The sequence below is a fragment of the Armigeres subalbatus genome, chromosome 3, assembly GCF_024139115.2.
Source record: "Armigeres subalbatus isolate Guangzhou_Male chromosome 3, GZ_Asu_2, whole genome shotgun sequence".
Taxonomy (NCBI): domain Eukaryota; kingdom Metazoa; phylum Arthropoda; class Insecta; order Diptera; family Culicidae; genus Armigeres; species Armigeres subalbatus.
In genome coordinates, this window is record NC_085141.1 from 213,027,056 (window position 1) to 213,051,320 (window position 24,265).

General features: G+C 39.8%; 3 protein-coding genes across 3 annotated transcripts in view; 2 read left to right on the forward strand and 1 right to left on the reverse strand.

Annotated features, from left to right (window-relative positions):
- LOC134225019 (armadillo repeat-containing protein 2-like) overlaps positions 1-11,345 on the reverse strand; it is a 32,233-nt gene extending 20,888 nt beyond the window's left edge. Inside the window, exons 1-2 of the mRNA XM_062704754.1 lie at positions 11,033-11,345; positions 10,662-10,973 (exon numbers count right to left, since the gene is read on the reverse strand). Coding sequence (XP_062560738.1) covers positions 10,662-10,973; positions 11,033-11,171 — 451 coding nt within the window. The 5' untranslated portion in view covers positions 11,172-11,345. The remainder of the gene's footprint in view (positions 1-10,661; positions 10,974-11,032) is intronic.
- Positions 11,346-19,537: 8,192 nt separating this feature from the next.
- LOC134222277 (uncharacterized) lies at positions 19,538-20,341 on the forward strand. The gene has a single exon (XM_062701421.1). The coding sequence runs from the start codon at positions 19,538-19,540 to the stop codon at positions 20,339-20,341; it is 804 nt and encodes a 267-aa protein (XP_062557405.1).
- A 122-nt stretch (positions 20,342-20,463) lies between these two features.
- Positions 20,464-23,264, forward strand: LOC134222278 (uncharacterized). Its single transcript, XM_062701423.1, has 2 exons — positions 20,464-23,196; positions 23,244-23,264. Exons 1-2 carry the CDS (start codon positions 20,464-20,466, stop codon positions 23,262-23,264), a joined length of 2,754 nt encoding a protein of 917 aa, XP_062557407.1.
- The last annotated feature ends 1,001 nt before the right edge of the window (positions 23,265-24,265 follow it).

Consider the following 24,265-nt stretch of genomic DNA (forward strand, 5'->3'; position numbering starts at 1 on the left):
ACAAAATTTATTTTGTTATGTTCAAAAAAAAACATGCATCGTTGCATGCTCTAAACTTTGTCTGAAGACCACAATATTGTCAAAAGTTAGAATAAAAATACTGATTTTTTTGGGTCACCCTACTCTAATGCTTAAAATTTAATTTAATAAACTTCCTTCTATTTTGAGTTTTGAAGTATCGCTCACCTTGTAGCATCGTTGAAAGATATGGCTAAAATATTTTGTATTACGCGAGAAAGGCATTATTTTCGCTAGGTGGATTGATCAAGGTTTGCTATTCTAAGAAAAAATATTTTTAGGCGATTCTTTGTCTCTCGATTAGATGTGTGACATCAAAGACCATGCTGAAGGTTGCTGGGTTCGATTCCCGGTCCAGACTACCGTTAGTTGATTGATTGGGTAATTTTCGAAATTATTTGGTCACAAATGACTGAGGGTTCGTCGCTTGAGAATTTTCCACGACGCGACATCTACGTTCTAGTCATTTGTGTGTTTTATGTTCGCATAAGTTGGAATCATAAGCTATTTCAACACTCTGATATTGTTCAGGCGAAACCACAATTCATTTTATTTAAAACTAGCTTTATGTACCCGGCCTTGCTCGGAGTTGCCAGTTTAATTCGCAGTTTTTTTCACCATCGGAATTGGAATAGGTCAAAAGGATAATTGTGTTTTCTTATTGATATTTCATCATTTGATTAAAAGAAGGTAGATTACATTTGAAAACATTGACTGATTTTGAAAATGGGATCAAACCCAAAATCGCTTTATTCCGGGCAAACGTCTATTTCTAAAGAAGGAAAAACATACACCGATGCCTTATTCCGGAAAAACGTCTATTTTTAAAGAAATGATCACATTTACCGTCCAGAAGGAAACACTTTAATCATTGCTTTTCTCTGGGCAAACCATGATTTCGATGAAGTGTTGAGTTGATCGATCCCTGTCATCTTCGCCTTCTTAAGAAAAAGAATGTTTGTTCCAAATTTGGTTGAAATCGGGCAAGGGGTACAGAAGTTATGCTGGAACATTGGATCATTGCATACCTTGCTTTTATTTATTAATCTTGAATCATTATCATATAATTATCATACCTTTTAAAATTTGGAATAAAGGTTACTCGATTATGGATCACTATGCAATTTGATCATTCATAATCATCAATCATTAATCATATCGATCGTTAATCATTAACCATACACATAGTGTGTCAACATTTAATCACGATCGGTAATCGTTAATCATAATCCAACGGTTTTTTTCATCTATTATTCATAATCGTTAATTATTGTCAAAATGAATTTAATCATTAATCATTATCAGTCATCATTTTCAAAAATTATAATTCATTAATCATAATCTTTAATCATAGAGTTGAATGATTTAATCATTTAATCTGCTTAGAATTGGTCCTGGGGGTCAGGAGTTACACTGAATTGCCCGTTTTCTAAAGACAACCGCTTTCCCTTTACCCTTCCTCTTTTCTCAACGGCCATTTCACCCCTTTGTTATCTTCTCCTAGGGATAGAAAATGTGTGTACCAAATTTGGTTGAAATCGGTACAGGGGTTCAGAAGTTACACTAAATTGCCCGTTTTCTGAACAATACCCTCCCTTCAGACCCCTACCCCCCTTATCCAAATTTCCCTCCCGTACGATCGGCTCCTCATAGTGAATATGTGTACAAAATTTGATTGAAATCGGTCCTGGGGGTTGGGAGTTACACTGAGTTGCTCGTTTTCCAAAGACAACACCTCCCCCTATACCCTCCCTTTTTTCCAATGACCATCCCATCCCCTTTGTTATCTTTTCCTTATGATGTAGAATGTGTGTACCAAATTTGGTTGAAATCGGTACAGGGGTTCATGATTTACTTTGAATTGCCCGTTTTCTAAACAAAACCCCTCCCTCCAGACCCCTCCCCCTTTCCCAAATCCCCTCCCATATGATTGCCTCCTCGTAGTGAATATGTGTACAAGATTTGGTTTAAATCGGTCCTGGGAGTTGAAAGTTACACAGAATTGTTCGTTTTCTGAACAAAAACCCTCACATCACCCCCCCCCCCTTTTTCTACATGACCATCCCACCCCTTTGTTAACTTACCCTGAGGATAGAGAATGTCTATACCAAATTTGGTTGAAATCGGTCCTGGGAGTTGAAAGTTACACAGAATTGTTCGTTTTCTGAACAAAACCCTCCCACCACCCCTCCCCCTTTTCTACATGACCATCCCACCCCTTTGTTAACTTCCTCTGAGGATAGAGAATGTCTGTACCAAATTTGGTTGAAATCGGTCCTGGGAGTTGAAAGTTACACAGAATTGTTCGTTTTCTGAACAAAACCCCCCCCACCACCCCTCCCCCTTTTCTACATGACCATCCCACCCCTTTGTTAACTTCCTCTGAGGATAGAGAATGTCTGTACCAAATTTGGTTGAAATCGGCCAAGTGGTTCAGAAGTAGTTAGCGAACATACATACATAGATTGGTTTTTATATATATAGAAGATAGATTATTTTCAGATTTCCAATTCCTGTAGTGTCTTGAATTGGCTTGTCAATATGTAAAAAATTCATGAAAGGCGCATTCTGGTTTTCTATAAACCTGAATTTAGACTGATTTTTTTATTATTTTGACTGAAAAGACCGGTGAGCCAAGGGCAGACCAAAATAAATAATTTCATTTGATGAAAAGTGAAAAGCTCAAAAAAAAAGTCGGGTCGACCAGAAAAAAAATTAGTATATCTTTTTTTTATACGGTCGAAAATTATTTCCCATTTCTGGAAGTGGGGAGTGTAGTGCCAATAAAAAGAAAAAGAAAGAGCTGAAATTGCGACTGGCAATAACAGCCATTTTGTTTTTGGTGCGAATTTCGGTTTTGGAAAAATCAGCACAGAAGAACTGAAATTGCAGATTGTTCGATAAGAGGTTATCAACTATGCAGGGTGTCTGCAAATTATGCGTACAGGTTTTGACAGTTTGCAGTTTGCATGCTTCTACAGAGCAAAAACAGACAATAATGGACTGGGTCAGTAGCTCTATGGACAAAACAACTAGGGATACTGGGAGTCATTTCATGTACAAAAAAATTACTGTTTACACAAGATTTTGTTTTTACACGATTTTTTTCGCTCGTATTTTTGATCGTGTGACTTCAATTTACCACCAAACTCTTCGCAACATGTTTCAAAAAATCCAGAATAAATCGAAGAAAAATCACATGATAATTAATATGCTTTAAACATTTAGGATGAATGGAAAATTGAGAAAATGTAAATGAGCATGAGCATGAGCATGAACATGAGCATGACGACCGTGCAATTCGTAGTTGGTACTCCGTGATCGACCAGAACAATCGCAATTGCACAGGGAACCAATGGATGGAAGCATGGGATTTGCTATCCACCCTCAATGTGCACAGTCCGAGAGCTCTAGCATTTTTGGATGGTCGATAACGGCGCTGGCCACGTCCTCACGGTCATCGGGGGATGGGAAGGAATTGATGCAGTCACTCGCCCACTGCAAGCCGAGAAACACCTCTGCACTCGCCACGAGTTCCTGCGGAGTTTTATTGGATTCTGGGGGTTAGGTTTTTTTATGGCAGAGGTTCGTCTTGGTTAACGGGTTGCCAATGTGATAGTAATGAAAGGGTGGTATATTCTAATTGGATGCCGAAACGAGCTTTTTTCTTGCTCATTTCGAATTCTAACTGTTACCTGCTAGAACTAATCAAGTTGTAGGTATAGGGATTGAAGATGGAAACGGTATGAAAGCCCATTTCCAGTTCTAGCGATTGCTAGAACATGAGAAATATATGAAAAGATACAAAGTAGAGGGAATGGAACGGGCCTGGGATTGAACCCACGACCTCCTGCGTATGAGGCAGAAGCGGTAGCCATATTTTGAAAATTGAAAAAATGTAAATCGTGTAAAAACAAAATTCAGTGTATTAGGGACACGGCAGGTATTTCCGTCCATCGTCGTAGGGGCTAAAACCAACGAAAGCAACGTACATTTGCTAGAACTCCACTATAGCAGAACGTTTCTCCTGAGCTTACGATTTGGTACGTTTGAGTTTTACAAAAAAGCGTCTCTTTTATTGGTTTTCAAGACTATGACGAACAGACGAAAATGCCGTGTCCCTACCATTCTTAAAAATACTTTTTTCCGTTTTTTTTTTTCGAATAAAAATAATTTGCCTTCTAACTCACTGGATTTGAAATTTATCATTCGGTATGGTCCATCTTTCAAGGTGGCAGCCAGCACAAAAACAAATATATCTCCGAGACATTTGTAATCATGTCACAATCGTTGTGCGATTTTGTGTTGGGTGGAAAATTTGATAGCGACGCGACGTTCGACAAGCTAGGTTAATAATCAAAGATAGTGCAAATGATAATATAAAAAGAAAAAAGAAGAAAACTTAGGTAGCATGCGGTTGCGCTCCGGGAAATTGAAAACCGTGTTTATTCTTGTCGCCCGTTCCCTCTCCACTGGCTTCTTCGGCCGTGTTTTCTACTCCTAGGAGTGCTCCAGGGGTTCCAACATCGTTTAGAGGCGTGCGTGAGCAAAAGGAAGAAGTAGAAGGTTTAAACTCGTCAACGTGAAAGCAAAATGGCGGAAAAACTTGACGCGCTACGGGAGTGTTTGTAATCAACGAAAGGTAAGGTAAACAGGATTCGTCAAGTGATTGTTGCTGCCAACCATGATCACGTTTGTTTGTTTGACATAGGGGGAATGACGTCTTTGGCAGGTTTTGTTCTATTATTGTCAGGGGGGTTTTATGACTGATTATGCTCAAATTTGGCCTAAACATTCTTTGCATATCAAAGAATATTGTGGCCAAATTTCATAAAATCCCCTACATGCCCTTAGATTATAATTTTTTTTTATTCCTTTCTTTATTTGGTAGGCACTCTGTGTTACTTAACCGCTACTGTGCCGGAATCTACTGTGGTAGTCTGCTGCCAGAATCCACACAGAATCTATTTTTAGATTTTTCCATTAGGTATTCATTGTTGTTGTTGCTGCTGGTCCATCTCACCGTGAGTCCATTGTATCCATTTGTCCGTGTCGTGAATCCAATGATCGTTGCATTGTTCGGTTGCCATTTATCCGGGTACGTTGGAGGAATGCCTCCGAGAAGAACAATTTGTTAGTCGTCATCAGGCAGTCGTAACGGTAAGAGCGCTCCCCAATACGCTACCGTATAGGCTGCGCATCTGACGACTGACGAGGGTTTGGTGGAGGGGCTGGAACCCATGACCTCCGCTTGTAAGGCGAACGGGTAGCTAACTACGCTACGGGACCCCCATAGATTATAATTAATACGAATAGTAATATTTGTAACGCAACCAGTGATAGCTTTGTTCTTTTCAATAACATAATTTGTAATAATTCTGGGTATTTTCATCACTTTTCAGGTCGAGTTACATTTTTGTTCCATTAAAAACATATTTAATGTTTTTGTTAAAACTAGAAAAACTTTTGTTACATTTTTGTTATTTTAACTGTTAATGGTACATTTTTTATAACAACCTTCGTTATAAAAAAAATGCTGTAACAGAATAACAAGTTCTGATATAAATCTGTTACCATCTACTTATCAAGTAGCGGTATTGAAAATGTTCATCGTCATATACGAGCATATGGAGAAGCATGGTGCATTGCATAATCAACATCTTCGGACTAAACTATTTGTGCAAACTACATCATATCTGTTAATTATTCTTCTTCTTCTTCTTCTTCTTCTTCTTCTTCTTCTTCTTCTTCTTCTTTTTCTTCTTCTTGGCCTGCTTTTCAACTTAGTATGTATTCTATTAGCATTTCTTTAGTTGCTTTTCTATGCCCGCTATTGCATGAGTATGTATCTTGTGTGGCAAGTTCAATGGATACACTGTGCCCACGGTGTCGAGAAAGTTTCCAGACCTTTGCTCGCAAGACTAGGGGAGAACGGTCCAAAATGCACTCCTTAAGCTTTTTCGATGTTTTCGTCCATATAAACAAAAATTCCCAACAATTTCAACGTATAGCTGCAAAATTTACAAATCCAGCTACATTTCACAATGATCTCCTATTCAAAACAATAAGGTTTTCATGACTTTCTAACGCATTTAAAACATATTTTCAAAATATGCCTGGGTCAAAACGCCCGAATGGTGGTCTAAAATGACTGAATTGCATGTAAAATGATGGTGAACGCATGGTTGTTTGTTTTTTCTTAATGGATTGAACTAAAATCTTTCGGATGTGGTGGAAGAATAGCAAATCGTTAAATTTGAGTGAATATGAAGGGATTTCGCTAAATTTTCCAATGGAGCTCAATGATGGATAACTAATTATGAATTTTAATCCTAATATTCGTTCATAAATGTACTACAACATATTATATGAGTGATTTTATTAGTAAGGCCATTTTGCCCCAGGGGTGCATTTTGGACCATTCTCCTCTACTTGAGACCCCTGTTAATTGAATGGTTGTAAAAATGTGCGAAAATCTGAGCCTGATAGGATCAGAATGGGTTTGTTGGATGGGATTGTATCAGCAAAGAGAATCACCGCAGCCTCTGTTGAAAACGCTGCATAGGGACGGTAGCCTGCCCGATACCGTCAGGTCTTTTCCTGCTACTTCTATCCCAATGATAAGCATACGGTTAGGTATTGGATGTTTTCGGTCAATTCAATTCTGCGACCGGAAAGGCGGTGGCACCCGTTGCATACATGTCTACGAGTACTAGTCTTGGCCGACATGGTGAAACAAGGCCCATCGGTAGACGGCGCTGACAGCTGCATGGGCTCGGGGTACTGGTTCGAGCTAGTGTATTTCCGAAAGACAAAAGGTCGAATGAACAAAAAGCCGAAAGGACAAAAGGTCGAAAAGACAAAACGTGGAAAGGGATAAAAGGAAGAAAGAAGAAATAAGAAGGATGGAATAAGAAAGAAGGAAGAAGAGACAATGGTGAAGGAATAAGGACTCGTGTCAAGTACGAGACACTGAAGACGGCATTACAGTTGAGGTCGATATACATCTCTGATTTTCCATGACAGGAACCAAAATTAAGAATAGTGCCACAACTGGTACATGCGTTCCTATTATGGATTTTGAAAAAAATCGTGATAGTAATTTAAACGCGGTTTTCACATTTGTTCTAAGGAGCAGGAATCAAAACCTTTCGCTGGACATATCACATATTATTTATATTTTTAAAAACAGTTGTTCTTAACTATGGCGACGATTGGTACACCCACGCTAGTCCTGGGTTGTGCCCATCCGAAATTATTCAAAATAAATTATTTTTAGCGTTCCACAATTAAAATCTTATTGGCAGTCGATTGTTTTATCAAATTTAATTATAATAAGATCTAAAAGATATCAAGTTTTTTTTTCAAAATTGCGTTTTACACCTTTTATATTGCATCGACTTGGCATTCCTTTGCTCAACGGTAAGAATACCATTCGAAACTAAGCTCGATTTTTTTCAACACCCTAGAGCAAACTGTGTTAATGGTAGCAATATGATATACAAATGCATGAATGGTAATTTTACATAATGTGGAACAAGTAACACACTTGTTCTAGATAACTTCGATAAATTGTCGTTCAAGATTCCTCAGAGTTTATCTCAACTACATATCAACAGATCTTTGTCTTCCGTGTTATAATCCACCTCGAGTTCACTTCACCAACGACAGTTCCTCAGTGAATACGATCTGTCCATTCTGTCTATTCCCTCCCTTTTTTCAGAAAAATATGAACATGTCAATGTCAACAACAGATATTTCACTGCTGGTTCTCGCATCAACGGATCCACTGGCTTCGGTGTTTTCAATGTAACTTCAACCCCATTCCGAAAACTTCAGGAATTGTGTTCGGTTTATGTTGCTGAGCTGGCAGCAATTAACTTCGCTTTGGAGATATTTTCCAATCAGTATGTAGACCATTATTTCATCTTCTCTGATAGTCTTAGTTCTATCGAGGCACTCCGGTCGATGAAACCAGTTAAGCACGCATCTTACTTTCTTACAAACACAAGAGAGCAGATACGTGTTTTGGTCGAAAGATCATGCAAGATTACCTTTGTTTGGGTCCCTTCTCACTGCTCAATCTACGATAATGAGAAGGCAGACTCGCTGGCAAAGGTGGGCGCACAGGAAGGTGAGGTTTATGATAGACAATTCTCGAGCAACGAGTTTTTCCCATTAGTCCGTCAGAGTACTCTTCAAAGTTGGCAAAGAAATTGGACACACAACGAACTTGGACGGTGGTTCCAAAAGTTTCTGGGCGAGCGGGGTTCAGAGGTGAGGACTTAAGTCGAGGCTTCATTCGCGTGATGTCGAGACTTATGTCCAATCACTATTCACTAAACGCACATTTGTACAGAATAAACCTTGTCGATAGCAACTTATGTAGGTGCTGAGCCGTTTATTATGTCATCGATCACGTAGTTTGGTTCTGCTCGTTGTAGCCTTTGAAACAATTGAGTTATTAACAAAATATAAAATCGATTTAGAGAAATCGATCAATACAGTTACGCCCCTATGAAACTAAGCGCGAGGTATTGATTGTATATATCACAAAGAACCATGGCTCCGTAAAGTGTTATACACGCCTGAGCCTACCAAATAAACGAACTTGGAAAAAAAAATTACGTAGATACTACGCACTCAAGAACTGTGTTTAAAGTACTTCGTTAAAACTAACGAAAGAAGAATGGTTGCTTTAGCGAGTTTAAGAAATATCTGGAGATTTGGGGTTGCATTGGCGAAAAAAAAATCCATCGAGTCAAACATGTTTGCAACTACGGCTTTCGATTCGATCTAGAAAACGACTTATCGTTCGAGTATGCTCTAGAAGGTACAAGAATATCGAGATGTTTTGGCATTATGGATACTCGGAAAGCACACTGGAAAACGACTCAAGTTGAATGAGAATCACCTTTATAACTTTCGAATGTTGTTCGAAAGTTATTTCTTGCTGAAAGTTTTTATTCATATTTGTTATTATTTCTGTACGTGAAGAGGATAAATGTTTCACTATTGTATCTCGAAAGAAAGAATGTCATTCGAATACCTACGTTTATACATTCCAGACAATATGCTAATATATGTAAAAAACGAGTTCAACAAAAATCTGGTTTTCGCATTTTTTATGTAATTTTTGACGATTTAGATAAACCGTGTAAAAATCTCTGGGGAAAATCCACGTATAAAACATGTATATTGTATAATCCAAATCAAGATAATTTATTATTGGATATTTCCTAAGCTTCAAATTATTTAGTTTAAAATTGGACGTTGATCTGTGGAATAAACTTGAATAAACGTTAAATTTATTTTATTTGTCGTAGCATTGAACTAATTTACCACATTGATCAAAATGCACGGAACGGTGGGTGCGGTTGACCTCCACAAACGTCATATCAGAGACTCGCCCATAGGAAAGCTGGCGGCCATGAGCGCTCGCGGAAAACTGGAAAAGCTTTGAAAAATTTTATTCCAAGCAAATAAATAAATTCGCTCAAATTATTCGATAAAATTAAATAAGACAACAGATAAAAATAGTTTGTAAATTTAAATGTATTTTCATGCACATATTTGGAGCTAAAAAATAAATTCAATTAAACTTACTTTTATCTTGAATCGAAATAAATTCAAATTGTACTACCTTGTAAAATTCAATCCAATTCAATTGAATATCGAATGATTATTTGCTTGTTAGGAATAGCTGCGATTTTACTTGCCGTTGAATTTCCGATACTTTTCCCTGTGTATCATAATACCTATCTCAATTTAAATAAGTTTGTTATGTTTGCAGAGAGGATGCTAAAATATTCAATTTTTTATTGGGTCACGAATCGTTCGATTACTATTACTAGTAATATCAATAGACGATCCATTGACCTGTCTGATGTTTTATTCACAAGTTAGCATTGCTGTGCTGGCCTGCATCCATAAATTACATTGCGTGCGACTATCGAATCAACTAGTCAAAAAAACTAATTACTTTCAATCGATAATAGTCGAACGGACAACGACAGACGTTAGTTGACCAGCGCAGAACAATTATTTTCTTCTATGCATGAACCGTACGAAAATACCCGAGCAGAAGGAAATATCACTACAGGATGGCCATATTCACTGCTCAGTGCCCATGTGACTTATGATTCACACATTCACTGATAATACAACAACCTTTTGGTAGGTTATTAGGTTATCTTGATGACATTTCTCATATCGATAATTTCATTAACTTGTTATTCAGCCCGCTGTCTGGACAACTACATTGTGTCCCGACGAAAAAAATAGATGTCTTTAATTTACAAAAACAACACTAAAATACCGATAAAAAATATTCAACAAGGTACCTGTTATAAAATAGTAAACCGAATAGACATTTCACTTTGGGCATACATAATCTTACGGGACACGCATGGCCCTGAATCACTCATGCAGTTTGTGCTGTACAACATGCGTACTATTTTTTACTTTAATTTTGTGTTTTTTTTCTAAAGGTTAAAGGGCTAAAGGTAGTAATAAATTATTTTCTTTTGATCGGATAACTGGACACACAACGCAAATATTGTTTTGAATTAGAACGAAACAATAATCCCTCATCAATATGGAAGATTTTAAAACCCTCAGCAAAATTACGCATCAAAACTTACGATTATCCAGCGATCCTGCCTGTTTACCGGGAACTTTAAGCAGAGCGGGAAGTTTGCTCCGCGGCACGTTATTATTGGTGGCGTCATATTCACCCAAATTGATAGAATCCACCGATTCCGACCGGCTGACTCCATTCGAACAAATCCCGCTTTGAATCGGTTCCAATGATGGTAAGGCACGTGACTCCAGCTGCAGGTATTTCAGACTGAATGCACTGGGAGGTCGTCCTGGGGGAGCAACACGACCGTAAAGCTGTCTCCTCGGTTCTCGCGGTGTGATAGGCCGTTTGGCAGACACCAAACGTGTTCCTCCTGTCGTTATTGCAAATGATATTGAATCATATTTCTAATTTTAAGTTTTAATATGTCACCTCCTGCCAGCATGCTTTTAGCTTCTTTCACGATTTCTGCACTAGTCTTACGCACTAATCTACGTTTTCCATCACCCGGTGGGACCCCACCGTTGGAAAATACAAACAAAGGATCACCGTTCAATCTGGAATTTTGCATATCACCCTTTGCTTTGCCAAAACATTTAACCTTGAGGTATCCTCAAATAGCAAGTTAAGTCGAACAATCCCGCGATGACCACCTGGACGGATGAATTCTAATTGTGCACTGTTAGGAAACAAATACATTGCACGAGTGGTCTGGTCATTCAAATTTATAAAGCATGGTCCTTCGTAAAATCATTCGTGTCCCAAAAAAGGGTAACGTGACTATTTCTGTTGAGTTTGTTAAAAAATCTGTTAAAAATCGATTATATCAGTGAAATTTAGTTTCTCGAACCAGTTGTAAATTTATTTTCACTTTCATCCGAATTTGTATGTTTTCGCCGTGTTTTAGTAACTGTAAAGATAAGTTCTCAATGGACATAAATAAAATCAAGTCCAAATTAACACTCTACACCCTAGCAATACAATCGATTAGAGTGTCGATCAAAATGTGTATACTGCGCTGTTATTCGTCGGTTGCCACGGAAGCAATGTCCACCAACAAATTGAGGGTTACGGTCGCTCGTTGGGTTAACCCCGAATGTGAACAGTGTTTGCAAGTATCACATACGTCTTGAAAGCAAACATTCTACGATGAAACACTTCTCGCCTAACCTATCTCTAGGTCTCTAGAAACCAACATGAATTTTTTTCGACAATCTCTCTTTTAGCTGACCAACACATCAAATAACAGGGACATTACCGCCTCGTAGATAAGTACGATTCATCAAGCATTAAGCGGATTTCTGTTAGGATTCTTACCCATGTTATAATTCATGCATTCATGCATAAATTATAACGTGGGTAAGCATTGCATTAATACACTTATTCCCAGAGATAGAATTTCTTTCACCGGATCAGGATTCGAACTCAGCCACTATCAGCATGGCCTGCTTTGTAGATGTCGATGTCTACCAAATGATGCAACAATGTAGGGTAGTTCCATCAAAGTTATTTGCCTACTTTCCGGGTATTGACCATGTTTGAAAACTTAAAGTGCAGCATGTTATTTGTTTACTCCAATTAAGGCCAGAGTGGCCTTTGCTTTACATAAAAGTTATCTCGTTACCTCCATTCTGTCCGTTCCATGGCTATTGGCGTGAATAAGTGGGTGCAAGGGGGTAGGTCCTCCCCAGACCCACTCGTGAAGTTTACCTGCAGTGAGCGATCTGATAAATAATTTTGGATCAGTTTAATAATGTACAGAGAAAAATTAATATTCATCTATTTTACAATCAAACCTTCATGCCAAACACTGTCAAATGATTTCTCTATATATCAAGAAGAGCAACTCCAGTCAAATATCCTTCAGATTTGTTGAGTCGAATTAAATTCGTAATTTGTAATAACTGATGAGTGGTTGAATGCCCATGGCGAAAACCAAATTGCTCATCAGCAAAAATATAATTGTCTTTAATATGAACAATTATTCTATTTAAAATAATCTTTTCAAATAGTTTGCTTATTGAAGAAAGCAAACTAATTGGGCGATAACTAGAAGCCTCAGCTGGAGTTTTATCCGGCTTCAAAATTGGAACAACTTTGGCGTTTTTCCATTTATCTGGGAAGTATGCCAATTGAAAACATTTGTTAAATAAATTAACCAAAAAAGAGCTCTCAGGAAGTTTTTTGATGAGTTTGTGTGTTTTGTGTGTTTCCATTCTATCTCCCACTGACCGGCAGTGCTTTTATGGAAGAAACATGCATTCATCTATTTGTTGATTCTATCCATAGATGAAAACATTTTTAGTCCTGGAGATAGAAGGTGATAGCTCTACTGTGCATCAAAAAACCTATAACAAAAAGCTACAGCCCACAACTTGAGCTAATTTTTAGCACAATAAGCCCTGCATAAATACATTCTGATACCAAATGGAAATATGCAATATATTTATACTTTCCGGGATCAAGATTTATATTAATGATATCTTATAAATCTTGGTGTTGGAAATTGGATGGAAGAGCCCGATTGAGCCCAGATTTGCAGGAAATGAAGTTAACATGCCAATGAACAATTCGACATAAAATTCTACTATGATTAAAAAAAACTTTAAATTAGTTTTTAGCTGATTAATTTGGAGTTTGGCTGATCACTTTGAAATTCATTAATGAATCGCCTGCTTTGAGCGTGCTTACAGCGGCACACTAGGAGTTAACTTTCTGAAATCAGTATGGCGAAAGGCATCTAAGGTTCGATTTCTCAAAATTAAGCACCTTAATCGAAAAAATATTTGGTAGGCGTAGTAGCGGACACCATCCTTCATAATCGGTACCAAATAGTTTTTCATGAAAAGTTTCTTATTTAGAGAAAACCCGCGTTAGATGTCTTTCGCCATACAAATTTCTGGCGGTTAACTCTTGCTGGCTATTTTGCGCATATACTATAGCGCCTGGATGTGACAGCGGCGGGTAGAAAATCAGCCACTGCCAATAATTCATTGCCTTGAAAACAAGCGCATGTAATCGAAGGTAGCTGCGATATGTGTTGTGGCGCGCGTGCAGTTACTTATGTTTCAGTGCGCGCGAAATCACGCATCGCAGCACCTTTGATTGCATGCGTATGTTTTCATGGCAATTAATGATTTTCAAAGTGATCAACCAAACTCCAAATTAATCAGCTAAAAACTAATTTAAATTTTATTTAATCATAGTAGAATTTTATGTCGAATTGTTCATTGGCATGTTAACTTCATTTCCTGCAAATCTGGGCTCAATCGGGCTCTTCCATCCAATTTCCTGTACGAAATAGTAACAGAGGTGTATTTTCCCATATATTTCGGCTGAAATCCCCATATTAACTTCAAATCAATTGCGCCAGCTTATGCAATAACCGATCAGGCTGAAATTTTCAGAGAATGATTTTCTTACCCAAAGGCAAAATCCTGGGGGGTGCCCCGTAGAATCGGACGACTTTTTGTATCCTGGGCCAGTCTAATATACATCTTTGAACTCATACCGTATTTAGAGAAATCAGTTTTTTATATTACAAGCATGAAACGAACGGACTCACCATATTCGAAACTTTCCAATACATCTTTTGTGCCTGACCAACCATAATCATCCTCTATTATCTTGAAGACTAAATCGTCTCAAATATATATTAGTCAGATAAATTGTCGGGAAATCTTGAATCATTGTCTGCGAAAATATGTAGAGCAATATTGATTAACCCAAATTTCAATAAATTCACTTTGTAAATTTATTGTACATTTTCGTTCAAATATTTTAATAACCACACCAGTGGCGCCGGGAGTGGGTGGGACAGGTAGGACATGTCCTACGCATGATTTTTTCTGGGTGGGACAGTCAAAGCATTGTCCTACCCATGATTATGGTAAGCACATATGAAGTCATTCGATGATAAGAAATTTTCTGTTATTTTAAAGTTTAATAGAGTCCAAACAATAATCATAGATGTTTTTAGGATCCTAGAGAAAAAGACTGATTGTTCTTTAGGACTTCAGGCACTTTATAATCCCTAAAGCGCTCAAAGATGTCTAAACTTTACTTCACAGGATATAGTTCTTACGTTAGTTCCGGAGACGAGCCAGCCTCGGGCTGAAAGTCTCCTTAATAAAGACACAAAAAAAAAAAAAAAAATTCTTACGTTAGCACAATCTCTAAAAAATGAGTAAACTTTACTTCTTAGACTATAAACGTTTTACAGAGGTAAAATAGAAGTTGTAGAAATCTGCGAATATATTTTTTTTTAAGTTTTGATAAAGCACGATTATTAGAAGCCCACGGAAAAACTTTCCTACAAACCTTTATAGATCTCTTGAAATTTGAGAAACCATAACATACCGAAGTCCGCTCTAAATCTGATCTGTAAGGAATTCTGAGCTACCAAAACAGATTCTTTGGCAATCATGCAATTTTTGGTAGTTTTATTTGTATCGCTAGATCCATAACATTTTCTATAACAGTTAGGAATAATTAATTAAAACCATCGCGTATTTTTTTTTCAAATTTTTATTATTCGATAATCGATAATGAAAAAGCAATATTTGTCCTAAAAATCGAGTAATTTTTTTCAAATTATGTGAATATTCTGGACGCAAGAACTTCTCAAGTCCTGATTATTTTTAAAATTGATTAAATGGCAAACATAACATTCCCATAGCGAAATGGATTTCATATCAACATGAAACAGCTATGCGTTCAGTGGTAGTATTAAGTATAGTTAGAATGTGCATCGATTTCTCATTACCAGAATTATTGCCCAATTCGTAGACAAGCTCAGTGGTCTAGTGGCTATCATTTCTGCCTATAAGCAGGAGGTCATGGGTTTGATCACAGCCTTTACCTTTTCCTATTCTGTATGCCTTAGTTCTTTTTGTGTTTCACGTTTTACCAAAACTATTCCTACCGTTATACCACACGAACTGTTCCATAACCTCCCGTGGCACCGATGAGAAGACAATTAATAATTCTTTTCCCTCCACCATTCACAAGAACGTGACCAGGGCAGATCTCGACTCTACTTTCCTTCCATCTTAGAGATAGTGATTAGTCTAAAATCATTATTTGTGTAAACGGATGGAAGTGATGCTACTTCCATACAATAGTCTACCCAAGTAACATTTTTAATTTAATAACGATCTTCAAAACCATAATTTGCTTTCCATGACCTTCATAAAACCTGCATAAAACCAAAATGTTACTGGAGTAGGTTTGTAATACCTGCGAATTTGAATGAATCGTTTAATGTTACCGCTAATACCTAAATCGGCATTTTCCATTTGTCCTACCCACGACTCAGAACGTGGATGCGCCTCTGAACCACACTAATGCTTCACGTGCTATAAATAAATTGAATATAGCAATCTATTAAACAAAAGAAGAAACTGTATCCTTGTCTAAGAGTGAATAAAGTGCTTAAGCTTTAATTGTTTGAGATTACCAATTTTTATCGTAACCGAGATTTTATCACAGCAAAAAGTAATGAAAATCAAAGACAAGTAAATAAAATTTGACGTATTTTTTCGATTGTCATGAATATTTTATTTAAAATAAATTTAAATTTCGTCAAGATTAGATTTCTATTTTTTTCATGCTCATGTTGAATTTTAATTTATTTCAATTTAAAATTGAAGAACAATTGAATTTTCCAAAATATTTGTAGCTATGATGATCAAGCATATAGTTCTCTTAAGGTCACTCCTGACGGAATCCAAGAATAAAAGTGCTCGCGTTTTCGGGGGAACACCACTCGATACGAAAGCAACTCACAACTGTCAATTTTATTATTTCACGCATGCTGCGACGCAGCAAAGCTAAATCAACAAAAATGACAGTTGTGCGCCGCCTCTGAATCGAGTGGTGTGCCCCCGAAAACGCGAGCACTTTTAATCTTGGATTCCGTCAGGAGTGACCTTAAAGGTGTAATTGACCTGAAATGGAAATCATTGGCTTTAAAACAATTTACTTGACAAAAGATTTTTATTTTTTTGGAAGTTTAGAATCGCTGAACCATTCATTTCATTTATTTAGTCTACATCTAAACAGATAACACTGAATCAACAATTTGACGCCACAATACACGGTTCGAGGCCGCATCTCTCCATCCTCGAATACGCCCCACGCTCCTCAATTCGTTCTGCACCTGGTCTGCCCAACTCGCTCGCTGCGCTACACGCCGTCTCGTACCTGCCGGATCGGAAGCGAACACCATCTTTGCAGGGTTGCTGTCCGGCATTCTTGCAACATGTCCTGCCCATCGTACCCTCCCGGCTTTAGCTACCTTCTGGATACTGGGTTCGCCGTAGAGTTGGGCGAGCTCATGGTTCATTCTTCGCCGCCACACACCGTCTTCTTGCACACCGCCAAACATGGTCCTAAGCACCCGTCTCTCGAATACTCCGAGTGCTTGCAAGTCCTCCTCGAGCATTGTCCATGTTTCATGTCCGTAAAGGACAACCGGTCTTATTAGCGTCTTGTACATGACACATTTGGTGCGGTGGCGAATCTTTTTTGACCGCAGTTTCTTCTGGAGCCCGTAGTAGGCCCGACTTCCACATATGATGCGACTTCGTATTTCACGACTGACATTGTTATCAGCCATTATCAAGGAACCGAGGTAGACGAATTTCTCGACCACCTCGAAGGTATCCCCGTCTATCGTAACACTGCTTCCCAGGCGGCCCCTGTCGCGCTCTGTTCTGCCCACAAGCATGTACTTTGTCTTTGAGGCATTCACCACCAGTCCAACTTTTGGTGCTTCACGTTTCAGGCGGGTGTACAGTTCTGTCACCTTTGCAAATGTTCGGCCGTCAATGTGCATGTCATCCGCGAAACAAATAAATTGACTGGATCTGTTGAAAATCGTACCCCGGCTTTAACACCCGGCTCTCCGCATGACACCTTCTAGCGCAATGTTGAACAACAGGCCAGAAATTCTTACAGGTATTTTTTCGGGAGTTTCTTCAGGTACTTCTCCAGGAATTTCCTCCAGAAGTTCCACCGGCAGTTCCTCCGAGAATTTCCTCAGATAATTTCTCCGGAAATTCCTATAGAAAATCCTCCGGGAGTTCCTCCGGAAATTACTCTGCGAGTTCCTCCGGGAGTTCCTTTTCAGAGAAACACCCGGAGAAACTGCCGGTGAAACTCCCGGAGGGATTCTCATACAAACTGCTGGTGGATCTCCCGGAGGAATTCCCGAAGGAACTGCCGGACGAGCTCCCGTAAGAACTCCCGGAAGAATTTCAGGAGGAACTCCTGGAAGAATTCCTAGAGGACCTCCCGGATGAGCTCCCAGAGAAACTATCAGAAGGACTTCGGGAGGAATTTCCAGCTTAATTTTTGAAGAAAGCCTAAATGATTTCCTGAAAAAAGCCTGAATAATTTCCTGGAATAGCTTCTGGTGGAACTCCCGGAGGAATTTCCGGAGAAACTCCCGGATGTATTGCTGGTGGAATTCCCGGAAGAATTTCTGAAGAAACTCCCGGGAGAATTTTCAAAGAAACCCCGGGGAAACTACCAGAAGCATTCTCGGAAACAAGAGAATTCATCTTATAGACAAATCTCGTCTAGCTGAAACCTTTGTTGGGGTTTGGACCATCATCATCATCAGAGGACCTCCCGGATAATTCCCTGAGGAGCTCGCAGCGAAATTCTCGGAGGAGCTTCTGGTGGAAAATCTATATAAATTCCTGAAGAAGCCTAAATAAATTCCAATTCTGCCGAAATTCCCGGAAGAATTTTCAGAGGAACTGCCGATAGAACTACCAGAATAATTCTCGAAGGAAATCCTAGAGAAATTCTTTCTTTCGGAGAAGCTTCTGGAGGATCTCCCAGTGGAAATCTTGAAGTTTTCACCGGAATTCATTCAGGATTTCATTGCGAATTAATCTAGAAATTCCTCCGAAAATTCCATTGTTGATTTCATTTTCGGTATAATTTCTGTATAAATTTCCGATGGAATTCCTGGATAAATTCTTTGAAATTTTCACAAGAAATAATTCGAAACAATTCACTGAAAATTTTATGGAATTTACACAAGAAATTCGAAGATTTTTCGTGAAATTCTCAGGAATGTTTACTGGCAATTCTGCGGAATTTCCACGGAATATTCTTGTTGGCCTACCCCATTAGGCCAGCGCGCGCATCTATCGCCGTAGATCAACATTGCTCGCAACCCTGCGAGAAAATTGCTATGACATTGAAGTGACAGGTATTCCACCTGTCACCGGGTGAGTGGTCAAACGTGGATTAATAGAAAACGTACCTAGTTATGCTTATGTCTGCGAATCTTAAATTGAATAATCATATACTAAATGCTCTACTATGAATATTGGTGAATATTCTGTGCAAACCAGTAATTTATATTGAATTCCTACCGGTAAGACTAATAACATGCAAATAATTAAAATAGATCTTAAAACATGCGTGTTTATATAGGAGGCACCTGAACTGTACCGCGACTCCTTTGTTTCAAGCTCTTCCAAGAGCCTATTGTTCATCAAAACCGGTAAGGAATAAGCTTTGCGAATATCTTCGAATGGCATAATTATTTCCATAATTCATTATTAGGACTATCCCTAGAATTGCTATAGCTCACCACGAAATTATAAGAGGGAACTAAACGTGAGTAAATCTCTGTCTTATATTGTTAAATTTCACTACCTCTAATAGTAAAGCAGAGGTTCATAAAAGCATGATCGCATGATCGATCAAATATTATATAAAAATATATCACATTATTGAACCACTAATTTATACAAAAATGAAAATTTTCTCCGTAGGAATATTATATTCTACCTATAAAAACGGATAATCTGTGTTCATCATTTCCGTCTCGGAGAATAATATTATCGGAAAATTCCCGTTGGAGTTAATCCAACAAAATATAATATTCGTTTAAACGAAATATCTGTCACGAGCATGCCAAGTCGGGGTGCGAAATCCGGAGATAAAGGTGGGAAAGGAAGTGGTAAAGGAGATAAACAGGAAGCCAAGGATAGTGAAGTGGTTAGTGGCAAAGTGACCGGTGCTAATGGAAGTGACGATGTGGTGGTGGTGGATGAGCCGGAGAAAACCGTCGAGGGATACACCTGCAAGTGCTGTAGAGAACTAGATACGGACGACATGGTGCAGTGTGATAGGTGCGACGGATGGTATCACTACGAGTGTGTTGGAGTTACGGATGAGGTTGTCGACCAAAGCTGGAGCTGTGCCAACTGCAAGACTGCAACCTGGAACCAGCGGTCGAAATCAATGTCAGATAGGGAACCAGCACCTGAAAGTACCAGCAAAGAGCGCCGATCAAAACGTGATGTACCCAAGAAGGACGTTTCTACCAATATGCCAGTTAATCAATTGAACGAAAAGTTGGATCTACCGAAAACATCAGGATCATCTTCAAGGACACAAAGACCTACAAAGAAACTTTTCGTTCCATCGGTGGACGGATTACCTATTATTGAGTTAGAGGAAGCACGGTCTGAAGTTTCTTGTTCGTCATCACAGCGGTCCGCTCGTAATCGTGCTAAGTTACAGCTACAGCGACTAGAAGAAGAACGAGTTTTTGAACAACAGCAAGCAGATCAACAGCGGTTGAGGGAACAGCAAGAAGCGGAGAAGCATAAATCCTTCATGGACAGGAAGTATAAACTATTGCAAGCGAAAGAGGATCAAGTCAGGGCTCCAGCAGTGTATACTCTCAGAGACGCTTGCAGAATTGGGTAGAAGAAGCAGACCTTTCGGAGGCAATACAGCAACGTCAACTTCCAGCACAGCGGGAGCAGGGTCAAGAAGATCAGCTAATAGCATCGCAGGAATTACGACAGCGTCAGCAGCCAGCCGTTAGAATGTCTACGTACTTCAATCCGAATATTCAACCACAGTCAACACAAATGCAGCCATCATTGAGCCGAGCTCCAAGGAGGCTGGCAAACTCAACAATTTTGGAAAACCCGGATGGATCGTTGGGTCAACTTCAACTCAACAGTATGCATCCAGATGATCCATTCCAGCTCTCACGCTCTCAAATTGCAGCTCGACAAGCCGTTTCCAAGGACTTACCACCATTTTCCGGAAACCCTGAGGATTGGCCGATCTTCTTATCCATGTTTAATAGTACTACCGCTATGTGTGGATTCACGGAAGAGGAAAACATTGTGCGACTGCAGAAGAGTCTGAAGGGAAAGGCCTATGAAGCTGTGAAGTACAGGTTAATGCATCCGGGAAATGTTCAAGGAATAATGAACACATTGAAGATGCTCTATGGCCAACCGGAAGTCATCGTACATACACTGATTGAGAAAATCAGCGCTCTACCGCCCATTCGTGAAGATCGCTTCGAAACGTTGGTTGATTTCGCCGTCAACGTGCAGAATTTCTGCGCCACAGTTGATTCATGCGGTCTAGAGGAGTACATGTATAACGTGACTCTTCTACACCAGCTCGTTGCAAAACTACCCCCATCAATCAAGCTGAATTGGGCCCAGCATCGGAAGGCGCAGTTTACGGTCAACTTGGCGACCTTCAGTGAGTGGATTTATTCACTGGCGGAAGCAGCAAGCGCGGTAACGTTTCCGACAGAACCGATGCATCCTAAACCAATACGAAGCGATGTTCGTCGGCATAAAAAGGGAGATGTATTTCTCAACGCCCACAGTGAAAGTGCAGCAAAGTACGAAACGTACAATAAGTCGCATCAACACTTATTGCAGAAATCGATAGCAAAGACAAAAGATTCCTGTCCGGCGTGCAAAGGGAGCTGTAAGTTTTTAGAAAAATGCAAGAGGTTTCTTGAGCTCTCGAGAGATTCTAAATGGGCGGTCATCCGCGAGTTCGGACTTTGTCGAACATGCCTCCGCCAACATAAAGGACCCTGCAAAGCGAAACCTTGTGGCAAAGATGGATGCTCCTTCAGACACCATGAGCTTCTTCATAATGAGCAGAAGGTGAAACGTCAAACGACTAATCCATTGGGACATGATGGCAACCGACAATCTTCGGAACATCCACCATCACCGAGCGGTGCCGAGCGTGGGTGCAACACGCATCAAGCAGCGTCGAGTCCGGTGCTATTTCGCTACCTTCCAGTGATTGTATCCGGACCGGGAAAGCCAATTCGCACCTACGCCTTTCTGGATGAAGGATCAGGAACTACGCTGCTGGATCAAGATCTAGCCGACGAGCTACAGCTGGTTGGTACACCAAGTCCAATATGCCTTCGATGGACGGGTGGCACTGAGCGGTGTGAGAAGAACTCACGCATGGTTCGACTACAAGTTGCTGGACAATTCGAGAGCGCAAAGAAATTTAGTCTAGATGACGTACAAACGGTCGACGAGCTGCTACTACCTCAACAGACATTGGATTTCAATGATCTGAAGAAATCGTATCCGCATCTCGCTGGACTACCAATCAAATCGTACAACGACGCTCGTCCTCGTATCCTTATCGGTACAAAACATGCGCAGCTGGGGTTGACTTTGAAGAGTCGTGAAGGAGAATTTGGTGAGCCGATTGCAACCAAGACACGATTAGGTTGGACAGTTTGTGGGAACCTAGGGTCTGGCAACACACTGAGTCACTGCAGCTTCCACGTGTGCTCATCGAACGAACGATCTGATGATGATTTACATCAGGCAATGAAGGAGTATTTTCGCATAGATAGTTTGGGAGCGACTAGCCCAGGCAAGCTACTTTTATCCGTCGAAGATGAGCGAGCGGAAGCACTTCTCAAGTCACTCACGCGCTTCTCGGGAGGCCGTTACGAGACCGGATTGCTATGGAGATACGCAAATGTCCGTCTGCCTGACAGCCGATCAATGGCGTTACGCCGTCACAGATGTTTAGAGAAACGTATGGTGAATGATCCTCAACTCGCAGAAGTGCTACAGCAGAAGATAGACGAATACGTGACAAAGGGATACATTCGTAGGCTCTCCAGCAATGAGGTCCATCAACAATCGAACGACGTTTGGTTTCTGCCAATCTTCCCTGTGGTCAACGCTAACAAACCCGGGAAGATCCGAATTGTGTGGGACGCAAAGGTGCATGGAACATCTCTCAACTCTGCTCTTTTAAAAGGCCCTGATCTACTGTGCTCTCTTCTTGAGATTCTACTACGATTTCGATTGTATTCTGTAGCGGTAACGGGGGACATACGCGAGATGTTCCACCAAGTGAAGATTCGCCGTGAAGACCAAGAGTATCAATGCTTCTATTGGACGGATCGGGACGGAAAAACTGTAATTTATGTCATGACAGTAATGACTTTCGGAGCATGTTGTTCACCGAGCAGTGCCCAATACGTCAAGAACATTAATGCGGAACGATACAGAGAGGAGTTTCCATTGGCGTGTGACGCAATCGTCAAGTCGCACTACGTCGACGATATGCTGATCAGTGTCGACACAGAGGAAGAAACGATCAAGCTAGCAGAAGACGTCCGGCATGTGCACGCACAAGGCGGCTTCGAAATCCTGAACTGGACCAGTAATTCCAAGAATGTTGTAGCTACACTGCAAGACCAGAACGCGGAAGAAGAGAAAAGTCTAAACCTGTCAGCAGAATTAGCTACCGAGAAGGTTCTTGGCATGTGGTGGAATACAACAACTGACGCCTTTACTTTTAGGATCGGTTGGGACCGCTATGACAGCGCTCTACTTGAAGGTAGCCGTCGTCCTACAAAGCGAGAAGTGCTACGCGTGCTGATAACTATATTCGATCCGCTTGGACTCATTGCCCACTTTCTTTCCTTTCTGAAAGCATTGCTTCAACAAGTCTGGCGATCCGGCATCTCTTGGGACGACGAAGTCGATAATGATGTGTTCGAGAAATGGCAAAAATGGCTGAGCTTCCTGCCTTTGGTGGAACAACTCCAAATACCAAGATGCTTCTGGCCTAAAAACTCAATAAAAGAAGCCGACGGTATTCAACTCCACACCTTTGTAGATGCTGGAAAAAGCGAAATGGCGGCTGTTTGTTACTTAAGAATACAGAAGAACGAGAAAATCTACTGCCCAAGTAACACCAAGCATTACAATATTGCACATATATCAATCACAAATCGGCATGCTAAATGCTAATTGCATTAGATCAGTTTTAACGATGCGAAGTTGCATTTATTCATCAACTGTCAGACAACGATACTCTGAATCAGCATTACAAATGCCGCGATGCATTACTGATGCTTTATTTCAACATATCAAAGTAATGAGCCATTAATTCGATCTTATAATTGCCCTTTTCCACTTTAAGTCAACTTTTAGGGCTGTGTTTTTTACAACCCAAGTAACAATTAAGGTTGTATCAGAGTTTTATAGCGTTCTTCAAAACCTAATCTCAAAACCTTCCATGCAGTCCTCGCAGTTTCCACAACCTCCTGAAGATTTCTATAAAACCAGGTTACAGCCAGTTGGCCCAGTTTTATTGCAATCATTAAAACCTAATATGCGTTCCAGTTCAGAACCAACGGTTTTATAATATACTTCAAGTCTCACATAAAACATGCAACATAAAACCTCCTCTAGACTTGGTGGTTTTGAGAACCACTATATAACCATGATACAACCACTTCATGACTATGATACAACAACAAATAAGCCGATAATGAAACAGTTGTCAACTCTCAGGTTGATTATTTGTTTATTGTTT

Excerpts from the sequence above, each read along its gene's own strand:
- LOC134222277 (XM_062701421.1), top strand. The coding sequence starts at position 19,538 with ATGCCAAGTCGGGGTGCGAAATCCGGAGATAAAGGTGGGAAAGGAAGT.
- LOC134222278 (XM_062701423.1), top strand. The coding sequence starts at position 20,464 with ATGTCTACGTACTTCAATCCGAATATTCAACCACAGTCAACACAAATG. Across the intron at positions 23,197-23,243 it reads CAGAATTAGCTACCGAGAAG|GATCGGTTGGGACCGCTATG; the intron begins GTTCTTGGCATG and ends CTTTACTTTTAG.